Consider the following 14,562-nt stretch of genomic DNA (forward strand, 5'->3'; position numbering starts at 1 on the left):
TGATGGAAAACACGTACTAAATCCCACAAAAAAATGTTAACTTGATCCAAACTCAGAGAAGGGAAGAAATGCTTGTGATGACCCATTATCTGGTTGTGAAGATGAAGTCATGCATTGAATGTTCTCGGTGACTTCTAGGAAAATGATATACAGTAATCAATGGTCAACTTGAAACTCATCCGCAAGAATCCAGAATGGAGCCATGGGAAGATGATAAAAAAGTTAAAGAAGGTAATGGCAAAATCGAATTCCTTAAATGTTCAAGACCCCAGATTAGAAGTCCAAAAAAAACACTATAGAAAAGGCACAAAAATGTATAAAATAGAACAATCATGGCAATTATATGACATCGTTGTACAAAATGACCAATAAAAATAGTAAAACCAAAAAACATTATGACCTAAGATGAAATCATGGCAACAGGACTGCAGAGGAGAGGTCACCATATCTTTCTAAGCTGATCTGGGGCAGTATCAGTTTAGACAGACAAGCAGAGGGTCACAAAAAAGCAGGGTAGTTGCTTCGACTGGGGTCTTCTTGCATATATTCAGGTACAAACAAGTTTCTGGGGAAATTATTCCAGAGCAATGTGGCTTTATAAATGCCAACATGTTCATCATTGGAATGTGCATCTGAGTAGTTTCTGGAGGCCCTGTGTTTACTATGCCCCATACTGATAGCTGTTATTATTTAGAAGGCCAGGCCCACTCCGAGTTACCTATCCTAATGAAACAATGTGTAACCCCAGTATTGCACCTCACTGGATGCCATAAACTATGAGGAAGCAGTGGGCAGCAGAGACCCTTCAGTCCAAACCGCACTTGGGTGGCATTTTTACATTAGCGCTACATAAGGACTCCTGCTCGATCATCACAGGTTATTGTGTTTAGTATTAGTGCTTGGATTTAACTTTTGGAAGAGGTGGAGGAAATGATGGTTACAGAGGTACAGCAATAAGTGAACTCTCACAATGCTGGAGCCCCCTAGACATTAAATGCTATTCTCTAATCCACCCCAGCCAACAATAGGGAAAGTGTACTTATGACGAGAAAATCTTTATTAACATGGAAAATGAAATTTTTATCATAACTTACTTGGCACAAGGAATTCAATTTCTTCTGAGATGGCAGTCCCCAGCTTGTTGGAAGCATAGCAGCGATATTTACCCTGGAATTCTGTTATGTTTCCATTGTTGTGAATAATGAATGTTCCTGAATTTTCCACCCTGGTAATCCTTGGATCATCAGTGAAATCGTAGTTCAACCCGTTTTTTGTCCACTTGAACCTAAAGAAAACAAAATAAGTTCCAAGAAGAACAAACCCTGGACGTAATACGATGAAAAGAAGGAGACATTTGAGTCCATCTGACAGTTTAGTTAGGAGACAAACTCTGTGTAGACAGCGAAAGGTTTTAGTGCACTCAACATGCAGCCCATCTTATCAGTCCTCTTGAATTTATCCTTGTTGTTCAAATTCGTTAGATTTTTGCTTGTCATGTGGTGGTCTATCAATGCATGGGATATTTATTCAAATTTGTTCTTAAGTCTGTTGTTTATGGGAACTCTGCCCAATGTCCCATTCCCAATAATTAACTGCCACAGTGGTAGTGTCTCCATAGGGACCAAGAGTGTGTATCAGCAAAATGAACATTTCCAGAAAGGTGGAGCTGACTTTTATTAACAATTCATTCACTATTTGGCTACTCATTTTTTGTCCCTATCATTTGTGAGGTAACCTTGGAACAGTGGTGGCAGGGCTGAAAGACATCTAAAAAAACAGCAAAAACAAAACAGAGGACAAATATGCAGGAGAACACAGAAAACGTCTGTCTTTTGACCACAAAATAGGCGTTCATGCTATGGGAGGAAACGTTAAGTCCCAGAGAAAATTCATAAGACATAATAACACGATGACATGAAAGGAATACAGCAGCAGAGCTCATCTTCTGTGTTTAGCATGTTAAAGACAGATAACAGTTCAGCCACTTTATGTCTATATGTAACCCCATCATAATGCTTGGAATTCATCTTGACACTCGGCAGTAGCTTCTAGTGATTAATCCCTGTCACACATGCATGTCATAGGGTCACCTTCCATGCTTGTGAGAGATAAGCAATACTACCCAGGTGGTCGCCATCGGTATCTCTTTTGTCTCCTGTTTAACTCACAGCTCCGAGAAGGAGTGATTCGTTCACTACAAAAACAACAGCAAGCTATATGCTACATTAGTTTAAAATCTAGAATAATATCATAACAGTGTAACAATACAAACAATATAAAAAGCAAGCAACAAAATAAGTAATTCACACACCATCATTATAATAATAATAATAATAATAATAATAATAATATTCTGTATTGAATTTTGACAATAAATAAAAAACAATGGTTCAAAGAGAACCTTAAAATAGTGCACACATCACGACAAAACCATGAGAACATTGAAATATGACTAAATACATTTACTTTCAGTTTTGAATTAATCCCCGTCAATTTCCTTCTTTTATATCCGGTCTTTTCTGTTGCAATCTCCCATACACATATCATCAGTGAGCTGAACTGAGATTCAGTGTACTGCAAGTCTCTTGTCTGCAGTTCGTGAACCAACTTGCAATGATTCTCCAGATCAGTAGGGGGCCTACTGGTTCGTTCAAACAGTCCGTGTACTGAGACGGTCATAGTCACTCAGTCAGAGTGAACCGATCAATGGGAGGTGCTTGGTGTCATCTACCAAGTCAGTCATTGGCTAGTTGTTGTCATGACCGTTTTGCTGAAACAGTCTACTGATAGGCTATTTCCTGAAGGCAGCAGCCATTTAAGTAAAGTTAAGATGATAGCTCTGGATTATCACAGAATATAATATAAAACGTAGCATGCACTGCACATGCTTTGTTCTTTGATGTCATTGAACCAGTACATTCATTCAGAGACCAAGACAAGTACTAGTTTGTTCGTTCCTTGCACATCACTACTGAGAAGACACTAATTGAAGGCTACTGACTCCACTTTGTGTGCTCCATGAGCTATAAAAGCAGGGCACTCCTGGAATTAGACGTCTCATCTTGAAGATTTGCCACCCACCTGAAGCAGCCCTGACCCTAAAACCTGACCACTCCTTCGAGCCGATTGCTTTTTGTGTCTTATTTTGCCATCATGCGCTTGTTATTTTCATCCACCCTATTATTCTGAGTAAACAGGGAGGCTGAGTAGGCGCCCCAGCATTTCATCTAGAGTCTTGCATTACTCATTGTCAAAAACATCCCATAATCTAAGATATTTGTCTCTCCCGCTTAGACTTCACCCAGTCCTTTAACTAAGGAGACTCTTTGTTATATGGCCAGTGTGACTTTGCAGTTCTTCTACCAGCCAGTTTATTTATGCTTTACCCTAAGCAACAGTTGTTTTCCTAACAGTCACACACATGTGTGTTATGGAGTGGACCAATATCTCGCTGCTTCCTTCATGCATTGAAGAACTGAGGAAGAGTCACGGCCACTATGGGGAGAGATCTGGGGAAATGTTAAAGTTAAGCCCGCCTACACCTGAAACCTGAGGTTTGGTGACTATGCCCATTTCATTTGTATGTTGTTTAAGGCTCTTTGATTACTTTTCCAGCGGTTTTCAGTCATAGCCATAGGGAATCGGAGGCAGTCAGCCATGTAGTTGTGATCAGTGAACATTGCAGAATTTGCTTAGCAGCGAAATATTCGCTATATTTATGAAACTTGGCAAAATGCATTAAAGTCAATGGGGAATGAAGAACTGAGCTAGCTTTACAATGGTGTAATGGTCTTGTAAGTGTCATTGGGGGCTAGGGAAAAGTCTGCCAACTATGCTGGACCAATTAATGTGGCCAAATATGTGATATGAGCTGTGAGGCAGCAGTGCTAACCACTCTGCCACCATGCCTCAAACAACAACACAAATGGCAACAAACTAGCAAACAGTAAAACAATATATCATTGTGCTCAATGTTCCAGGCTTTGGGGCACAAATTGGCAGCGTGGGACTGGCTCATTCCATTGTTTGAAGTCATCTGCGATTTATCTGTGCAGATGCATCACACTCTTTACTTCTATCAATAAGATATAAACACCTTGTAAATAGTTATTACTAATAAAATTGTTTTTACTATTATTATCTCACAAGGATTATGGAAGAGAGGTGAAAAAGAGAGCGCAGGCAGGTTGGAATGGATGGAGAAGAGTGTAAGGAATAATTTGTGACAGACGAGTATCAGGAAGAGTGAAAGGGAAGGTCTACAGGACAGTACTGAGACCTGCTATGTTATATAGGTTAGAGATGGTGGCACTGACCAGAAAGCAGGGGACAGAGCTGGAGGTGGCAGAGTTAAAGATGCTAAGATTTGCACTGGGTGTGACGAGGATGAATAGGATTAGAAATGAGTACATTAGAGAGTCAGCTCAGGTTGGACGGTTGGGAAAGAGAGAGCGATACGGAGAGGTGAGATTGCGTTGGTTTGGACATGTGCAGAGGAGAGATGCTGGGTATATTGGGAGAAGGATGCTAAGGATAGAGCTGCCAGGCAAGAGGAAAAGAGGAAGGCCTAAGCAAAGATTTATGAATGTGATGAGAGAGGACATGCAGGTGATGGGTGTGACAGAACAAGATACAGAAGACATGAAGATATGGAAACAGATGATCTGCTGTGGCGACCCCTAACGGGAACAGCGAAAGAAGTTATGTGTTTTCTGACTCAGAGAGATTGGAGGAGGAGGTGATTCTGTAAGGTTTGTTTTGACTGATAGTGATGGCACATGACTAATTGTGCATGCCTTTAGGGATGAGCATTATATAGGACTCATAGTACCACTCAAATGAAAATACTGTGACGTTCTTTTGGTTTTTTTTGTTTTTTTTTTTAAACACATGTGGGTGGCAAATCTGATTGGCCAGAGACATCATTCATGCGTATACTATTTACAGTCGTGCAATAAACAATTGCTATGTCCTTATGATTTAACAAATGAACATAAAATATTAAATGTATGTGTGAAATACAATTCTAAATATGCCAGCACTATATTGTTTTTGATTATCTTCAGTCACGTCGTCATGTTGTCACTAAAGCACCATGTTTAGTTTGGTGGTTACCTTGTTTCATATCACTAGAGGTGTGAGCACTCTGAAGGGTGAGGTGTGTGACATCATGGTAGCCATCTTTCACAGTAGATTAATTTGATTCAACAACAAGAGAAAGTTGTTCATTCTAGCACTTGCGTTTCTGGTGGTAGGTTTTGTTTTTGACATCTCTACATGCTTACCCCTTTTTCTTTAGGTTCTTGATTTTTTCTTGTTGTCTTGCATATGGCTACACTCCTTCTGTAATAATGCCTTGTCTCTGCCACTCTCTATTCGTTCTTTGCATAAAATCTAAATATACCTGACAAATCAGTTTGGTATAACTTACACATACAGTAAGTGAGCACTCAACAACATTTCTTTTTATATTTGTTCCTTTATAACTTGAAAATGTGTGCAATTCTAAACTGATTATAAATTATTGATGTTCTATCAAACTGTTTATCCCTTATTAAAATATTGTTAAGTGTGAAAAATTCAAATGCATTTCTTGAGCTCAGAGAACACTAAGAGATGGAAGACATTGTTAAAGGAGTAGGCAAATTGATAATCAGGGGACAGGATAGAAGATTGAAATCAGAAGAGACAAAACTATTTAGACATGAGAGGCAAACTGAAAAAGATAAAAAAGAAGTAAAAAAATTAAACATTTCAATCCTGTCTTAACATCACCTTGGGTTTCTTTTATTACTGTCATGAAATTTGTTTTTAGGAAGGATCCAGTTCTCAGATATCAGAAGCTGTGTGCCTCCATCTTTATTAGGTGAGACATGATGTTAGAATATGTAACTGTTATGTTTATGTAACAGCCTTATATATCTTTTCTTCATTTTTCTGGCTTCTTTCTTTATTCTTTTTCTTTTAAAATATTATTTTCATATGCCTATTACAATTAAGAATTTATTGTCAATATTTTCCTGTTGATTATTATTTAGTATCCATGACTGTCATGTTTATTTAGCACTTTAACATTTATTGCAGAGTTTCTGCAAGTATTGTTTTTTTTTGGTGGGATTTATTGTTTTCTTGTGAGCTTGCTTCTTGATACGGATTTTGACTTTGGATCAGGTTTTTGGACTTGTTTGCTGTAGCATTGCCTTTTCTGCAACTCTTTTTGTCTTTTTTTGCTCTGTTGAACATTTTTCTGTATTTTTCCATCCATCCATTATCCAACCCTCTATATCCCAACTACCAGAGGGGTCTGCTGGAGCCAATCCCAGCCAACACAGGGCGCAAGGTAAGAAACAAAACCTGAGCAGAGTGCCAGCCCACCGCAGGGTGCACACACACACACCCACACACCAAACACACACTAGGGACAATTTAGAATCGGCAATCCACCTAACCTGCATGTCTTTGGACTGTGGGAGGAAACCGGAGGAAACCCACACAGACACGGGGAGAACATGCAAACTCCACGCAGGGAGGACCCAGGTAGTGAACCTGATCTCCTATCTGCAAGGCAGCAGCGACACCACTGCGCCACCGTGCCATCCTCTGTATTTTTCTATTTTTGAAAATAAATCTTTCATTTATAAAAATAATTTGTTGCCCTTTTCATTCACAAGCTGGGGGTTGATGGTTATCCCCCCTCTTTAGTGACTTTTTGAAATATTTGTGGACAAAAACTTAAAAAAAACATTTTTCTAATCTGGCTTTAAGGTAATTGAAACATTACTTTGTAATTTAATGGTAAGTTTAGCTATGTGATGTGTAAAGACATACCCAGCATTAATCCATTGCTTTAATTTTTGTTGTCTATCCCACACCTCCTCAAACTGCTCTATTCTGTAGTACCTGGGGCCTCATGTATAAATGGTGCGTATGCACAAAAATGTTGCATAAGCCTGTTTCCACGATGTATAAAACCTAAACTTGGCGTAAACCCATGCACATTTTCACAGTAGCTAAATGATTGGTGTACGCAAGTTCTCCGCTCGGTTTTGCATCAAAGCAGTGCTACTCTTCCAGTGTGGTTTCCCTTTCTTTTTTAGATCCACATTGCTGACGCAGCTTTATAAAAGTACTGAAATTAACCGCATATTGTTTATTACTTTAAGGTATCTGATTGTAATTTACCTGTAACAATATAATGGTCCATAGAATGGTCAAACTATTCTAAATACCATAACTGCTTTAGCGTTGTTACTCTCACTTCACCTTCTTCTTCTTCTTTCAGCTGCTTCCGTTAGGAGTTGCCACAGCAAATCATCTTTTTCCATATTACTCTCACTGCACCACTCTGAGTATTTATATCACTGTATCTGAGTGGGGAATCATAGATGTACATCAGCTGATCAGAAAGAGAATTATCGGTATACAGCATCAAGCACACGCTGCCTCAGCCATGCTGTCTATTGAACTGCACTCATACGGCAAAAACTTCAGAGCCTTTCCTCGCGGTTCAGAAATTCTTTCATTCTAAGAACTATAAACGCACTCAATCAGTCCATCAAGTGCACCTTGCAGAACTGTTTGTACTTATAAGTACAATCACCTCACTGTAAACTTGAGATTCAGTTATAATATTGCACAACCTGAGCCACTTTATAAAGCACATATTTACATATGATGACAATATAATTTTTAAGATGAAATGCAGCAAAATATGTTTATTATATTATACAGATAAAACTTTAACTTCATTTAAATAATCTATATTGTTAATAATTAAACATGTGAGGAGACGGTGCCGCAGCAATAGCGAGGAGCTGGCGCTAGTTCACGAATTGTTCCTGCCTCGCGCTGTATTCTTGCTGGTGCTGGTGCGACACTGGAAGGATAGATGGATAGAATAATTAAACACGTACTATGAAGATATTTCAGTGTTCCTTAAAAGTTTTGAAGAATCTGCGTTCTAAGCTTACAGATGGCTTATCGTCTATTACAGAGCTGATTGTGTGGCGATTGGGTATTTGGAGAAAGAAAAGTAAGGACAGAAATTGGAGGTTAGTACATTTGAAAGAGACAGTACTGCTGCAATAAATTTTTTCATCTAAGGTAGTACATGGTGCAGCAAGCATCTTAAGTGAGGCAGGAACAATCACTGTACCATGTGTTCCCATGTTTAATAACATGTTTTAACTCCTATCATCATTAAAATTATATCAAGTTTACATCTCAGTATTTTAATTATTTAGACAGCTGTAATATCACGTAGTGATTCACACACATAGAGCACATAGATGATCAAATACAAAACAAAACATTTAACGTTGTACTTTAGTTGCGATGGGATTTAAGAAACTAGTAAATTAAACGATTTAAAGATGAAGTTTATAATGTCCTACTTTAATGAAAAAATAAACTACGTGATTAATGTGGAAATTTTGAGATTAAAGTTGACACTTCGTGCTTTTTCCCCACTGTTTGCCTTTTTTTCTCTGTACCCTAATAAGCTTTCATATGACACTCAGATGGTGGGCTACAACTTGCCTTTTCACGGTGACTTTGATATCTGACAGCTTCTTTTTTATTGCAGGCACTGTGCGACTTTGTGAACTTGAGCTTTTGAGTTTCTCCGACACTCTATGTCACTCGATTAACTTCCTGTTGTTGATTATATCACTTTTTAAACCAACAAATAGTACATTTTTCTTTGCCTCCACTTGGCATTCGCCGAAATTCTTCTATTTTCCCTCTTGCTTTTGCTATTGCCTTTTCACAGAACGCTGAGCTTAAGGGCTATTTATATTGATTTGCATATTCAAAAAGGCATAATTATGGGAGCAGTTTGGGGAGTGGCAGCAGGCGTGTGCACGTGCATTACTTTTCACGCTGACCGGGATTTATGGAGCGGGAGAACGTGGAAGTTGGTGAATGCACAGATTTATGCATGTGGATTTTTTTGTGCATACGCACATTTCCACTTTTGTCCTTACACCATGTTTTAATGTGAATTCTACACACGGCATTATGCATGAGGCCCCTGGAGTATAGGAGGAAATGAGGAGGCCTTGGAAACCTTTATTGACAACTGTGCTAACTGTATCAGCTGTGCCCAGTGGTGGGGGGCAACTAGTTGGCCTAGATCATTCTTACTTCTTTGGTGCAGAGACTGATTACCATCAGGCCTAACTATTTGATTTGCTTGCTTCGGTCTTCCAAAGGTTTATTTTTCTCCTCTTGTCCCAATCTTAGGAGTTTTTTGTTTTCCTCTCCTTCATATCGGCTGGTCAACTAATCACATTCTGGAATCAACAGCTCCATCTACATCCTTAATCAACCGAAACTGCATGTATATTTTGTTTTATTTGCATGTATATTTTCATTTAATTCAATAACATCAGACTCTTTCTGCTTAACATGTTGCCATGTACTGTACACATGCCTTAGTCAAATGCAGGCATATACTGTATATATATTTATTTTTATATATAAGTAAATTAGATCTGGTTTGTTCGCCTTCTATCTTTAAGCTTTTAATTTGAAAATAAATATGAACCAGTTCTGATGCGAGAGGTTTGTTTTGCTCTTTAGTGTTTAAATTTTGTTTAACAATGCCCAGGTTGTTATTATTATTGCACAGTTTTATTGAACTTATTGGTTATAATTGGAGAAATGGTTCGATTCCACTTTGTCGCTAATGTCATTTCTGTCTAATCACCTTCCTACCCAAGTCAAGGTTTTTGTAACATGCTGATTATAACAATTATACTATATACTTTGTTTAACTTTTACATGATGTGTCATTTTCTTTCCATAGAGCTGGTTATACTTTATATTACACTTTAAAAAATGTATGCAATTTAATTGAATTAAAGTAATTTTTATATGGGTGCGTCACAATTTTATTTTTAGTCTCATATAACAAACAAAATCTTAGTACAGGAAAAAAATGTATTTTTTACTTTTTAATGCAGCGGCACGGTGGCGCGGTGGTGCAGTGGGTAGAGATGCTGCCTTGCAGTTAGGAGAACTGGGTTTGCTTCCTGGGTCCTTCCTGCATGGAGTTTGCATGTTCTTCCTGTGTATGCGTGGGTTTCCTCCGGGTGCTCTGGTTTTCTCCAGCAGTCCAAAGACATGCAGGTTAGGTGCATTGGCAATCCTAAATTGTCCCCAGTGTGTGCTGGGTGTGTGTGTGTGTGTGTGCCCTGCGGTGGGCTGGCACCATGCCCGGGGTTTGTTTCCTGCCTTGTGCCCTGTGTTGGTTGGGATTGGCTCAAGTGGACCCCCATGACCCTGGAATTAGGATATAGCGGGTTGGATAAATAAATGGATGGATGGACTTTTTAATGAATTTTTGAATAAAATTATTTTACTTAAAAATCATTTTTATATATTTAGTACTATTACATCTTTTAGAAATGATCACAATATTAAAAAATGATAATGTCCAAATATATACTACAGTATATATTTATTGTTTTTGTTGATTAATCTGTGAAAAGCATCGTGAATTACACGTAAATGTATAATTAGGTGCTATATAAATAAAGTTATAATAATTATTATTATTATTTCATGATGTTTTGCCAGATGCCCCTTTTAGGTCCTGCACCAGCTGAAGCCAGCAGGTAGCATTAGGGAGCCTGGCTGACTTTCAGTGAGCCTCTTCTGCCCACGTTAATCAAGGTCTTGGCCTGAGCTGGACTGCCAGGTCTTCCTTTACACACTCATTCATGTGGAGTCAACTGAAAGGCATCTGCACTCTTTTAGGATGTGAAAGGAAAAACAAGCAAGAAAAAAAAAATTATAAACCACAGACTATGGCTGGGTCAGGAACTGAGAATTGCCAGCCAACAGTGCTAACCATTGTGCCACTGTGCCGCCCCTTCTGTGTGCTCTTCTTCTTGTTGAAATACAAAAACTGCCATTTAAATACCAATGGGCCCGCTCCATTAATCTCTGAGACAGCAAGGAGATGAATGTGTCTGAAGAGTTTCATAATACTTACTGTGGAGCGGGAGTTCCTTTTGCCTCGCATTGAATGGGGACGTTATCATCAAAGGAGAAAGCTATCTGAGAAGCTGGAGACTGCTGTGTGATGACTGGAGGCTGTTCAACTGGGCAAAGGAAGGCAAAATGGCAGATTTACTCAAATGACATCAGTTACTTTACTGTATTTTGTTTCAGTGTAGCATTTAAACTTCATTAATACTACAGAGTTACAACTTAGACCAATTATTTTTACTAGAAGAGCAACAACCCAATAAAAGTCGTAAAACAGACCCCCAGCTACAAAATTAGTGTATTTTCTAAGAAATAAAGAATATTAGTTTCACCAAATATAAAGGATACACAAAAAAGCACCTTTGATTTGTAGGAAGCCATAGTAACCAAACTGGCCAGCTAGGTTTTTTTTTGTAAATGGAAGAAACTGTTTATTGCAAACTGGCATTGTGTCACTGCATTCTTACTAAAATCTGGCAAGTAAGTCTGCTGCTGGCAGTGAAGACCAAGTAAGCGTGACTGGCAGGTGTAGGTTCAGAGTAAAGCAAGTCCCAGCTAGAGGACAATTTTGTTACTTATTTGTCTTGCCTGGCTGTTGGGACAGCGGTAATTAGAGGTTCAGGTTTGGGTCTATTGCAGTAATTGACTGTTTGCTACAAACCTTGCCTCCTGCCTGGCTCACTAGCTCCTTGGCCTGCTTCCTGTAGTGCTAATTAGGAGCGTCTGGTCATTTGCATTTCAATTGTGTTGCCAACCTGACTGAAGTCTCAAGCTTGTTAAATTCTGAACGATCTTGTTTAAAGGCAGTGTGTAAGATCTGAAACGGCTTGCTCGAGTTAGTGTTTGCTGTCTGCTCTCACGCCTGACCTCGGCTAAGATCATGTATGGTACCCTTAGTCAAGATCTCAACCCCGGCTAAATTTCAATGCCTTTGTCTGCTCTGCAGTACCTGCCTTAAACCGTGTTATCTTGTGAATTACAACACGCAATTGCCCCAGAAAAAGGAAAACATCGCTGCTGTATAATGAAATAATAGCCCAGCACATAGATGGAGGGCCATCACAATGACAGTGTCTCACCTCATTTGGGGCTGCAAGGTAGACAGTCATATAAAAGGAGCTCAGCAAGAATCTGGCAGACTTCTAAAGGCTCTGCGATAAACTTCATGTCCTGCTTTTTTCTCTTGGGCTTGCCTGGGATAAGTGAGATAGCTCCTACCTTTAGACACATTACAACTCTACTGGGACACTGTTAAGTTTTTTAGAGAAGGTTAAACCAGACTTGAGGAAACAAAAGACCATCCACAATCTCAACAGCATCAAGCATTTAATGAAAGGCATTAGGACCCACCACATTTCCAAACTCATTTAAGAGTTACTGTCTGATAGTATGGGACTTGGCATGGATGGCCTTCTAGGGGTCTTGTCACCCAGGGGCCTTTATTCACAGCAGGGAAATGTGCAGCTATGAATGTTGTATGTGGGGTATCACATTGGAAGGAATATACCTGCACATGTTCTAATGCCCTGGAGCAACATCTGACAAACATCCTTTCTCACCACAGGGTACTTTATGGATTCAGGCATCTCGTCTGCATTTCTTAAGAGTGTAGTGAGACTCTCACTCTAATGGTCTGCCCTTTCATTTGTACTCTCCACTCAGCACACTTCTCTTCAAGTCCACATGAATCTTCCCTTTCCTCATAGTCAGACTAAATTGGTCTATCATCATTCTACCCCAAGACTTTCAGATGTTTTCAACATTGCCAACACCATTACAGCTGATCCCTGTGTTCTACTTCTTTTCACCTGCTTCAACACTTTCACCATCCCATCATTTTACTACCACTAACTTCATCATCCCTTTTGGTCTTACAGTATAACAAATGAAATGAGGTATTGGCTTTGACTTACGGTAACTTGCCATGTGTTAAGATTAAATATAGCATCTGAAACATGATTGCTCTACTTAGTGAACATCAGTGTGTGCGCTTTACAAAAGACTCGTTATTGTACAATATATACGGCAGGTAAATACAGGAAATGAAAGGATTATTATGCAGCACTATGAATTGTTGCATTCATTAATAATCAATTTCTGCAGGAATTGCTTAAGTGTGATCTTGACCTCATCATACCACCCATCTCATTATCAAATCCAACTAACCCAATTCAGAATCAAGTGCAGCTGGTGCCTATTCTAGCAGCACTGTGTCCAAGGCAGGGACCACAGTGGACGAGGTGCCAGTCCATCATAGGGTCCACCTGCTCCAGTTGGTCAATTTAGGGTCACCAACTAACCACACTTCTTCAAGATGTCGGAGGAAATGATAAGTACCCTGAGAAAAAGCCCATATAGACACCTGGAGAAAGGAAGATTTCTAGACAACAATCATATAAAGGATTTAAACCTAGGAAACTATGAGATATCTATACTAACTACTGTGCGACCCTACTATTAAACACAATATTCTATTTCTGTCTGTATAAATAATAAATACTCATGCTTTTTAGTTCACACGGATGTTTAAGCACATCTCTCTTTCCCTCTCACTCTGTAGCTCAATTTGGAAACTTCTGCCTCCTGACAACTGGTGTCTGTCTGACTATTTTCCAGAATTTCTTAAAAATTCACGCCTTTATCACCATAGCTCCTAAAGTTCTTTCCTTTCAGTAAGCATGGCTCATGCCAACAAAAACAACACTTAGTCAGTAACATCCAAAGCAGACATACTTACTCTCCAAAGGTATTTCTAGGCAGGTAACCCCAAAGCAAATGAAGAGGACAGTGATGAAGTCAAACAAGAGGTAATGCCCCACATCTGGATACATTGCCATTGCTGGTCATCTAAAGGGAGCCACAAATTCCATGAAACAACGGATGATTCTGTACTTCTCTCGCTTCAGTTCATTTCAGATAAAAGGCGGACTATAGAAAAGTATGAGAGAGAAAAGTATATTTTGCATATAGTTAGTTAAATAACTACATTCACATACATACATATATATAATTAACAAGAACATAACATACTCAATAAGTAAAAATATTAGAATATAAAATAATTTGTATAATACCAAATTTTGTGTGTGTGTGTGTGTGTTGCACATCACGAGGTGAGTTCATCTGTCTCATTTCAGCTATCCTCAGCTGTACAGTTTTCAAATAATTTCGCCTTTTTTCTTTTCACAGTATGCCATACTCTGTATTATTCACATTAAAATCATGGCATATCAAAACATTTTGCCATAAAGGAAGCAATATGAATAAGAGAGTTGTGACCAGTTTCATAAAGAAGCTGTCAAAACAGTTGATCTTTTAAACACACTTGGCGGTAAGACCAAACACGATGTCAAACTGAACGAAAGCTAATTCCTGAAGTTACTAAACAGATTAAATTTCTTTTTGGATGGTAAGCTTTCATTTTTTTTTAATTAAAGTTCAGAAAAGAAATGTAGGCAGCCTTCATTTTTATATAAGATGGTAACACCTGATATCACACCCAAGAATCTGCACAAACACGTCTGGCAAAGGTCACAACATACTTAGTAACAGGAACCACAAACTCAT

General features: G+C 38.8%; 1 protein-coding gene across 4 annotated transcripts in view; it reads right to left on the minus strand.

Annotated features, from left to right (window-relative positions):
* chl1b (cell adhesion molecule L1-like b) overlaps positions 1–14,562 on the minus strand; it is a 150,906-nt gene that overhangs the window by 86,572 nt on the left and 49,772 nt on the right. For all 4 annotated transcript variants that reach the window (XM_039747883.1, XM_039747860.1, XM_039747876.1 and 1 more), the window contains 3 exons: positions 13,733–13,923; positions 11,000–11,108; positions 1,095–1,285 (listed from right to left, as the gene is read on the minus strand). In XM_039747883.1, coding sequence (XP_039603817.1) covers positions 1,095–1,285; positions 11,000–11,108; positions 13,733–13,832 — 400 coding nt within the window. In that variant the 5' untranslated portion in view covers positions 13,833–13,923. The remainder of the gene's footprint in view (positions 1–1,094; positions 1,286–10,999; positions 11,109–13,732; positions 13,924–14,562) is intronic.

This window comes from Polypterus senegalus, chromosome 1 (genome assembly GCF_016835505.1).
Source record: "Polypterus senegalus isolate Bchr_013 chromosome 1, ASM1683550v1, whole genome shotgun sequence".
Lineage (NCBI taxonomy): Eukaryota > Metazoa > Chordata > Cladistia > Polypteriformes > Polypteridae > Polypterus > Polypterus senegalus.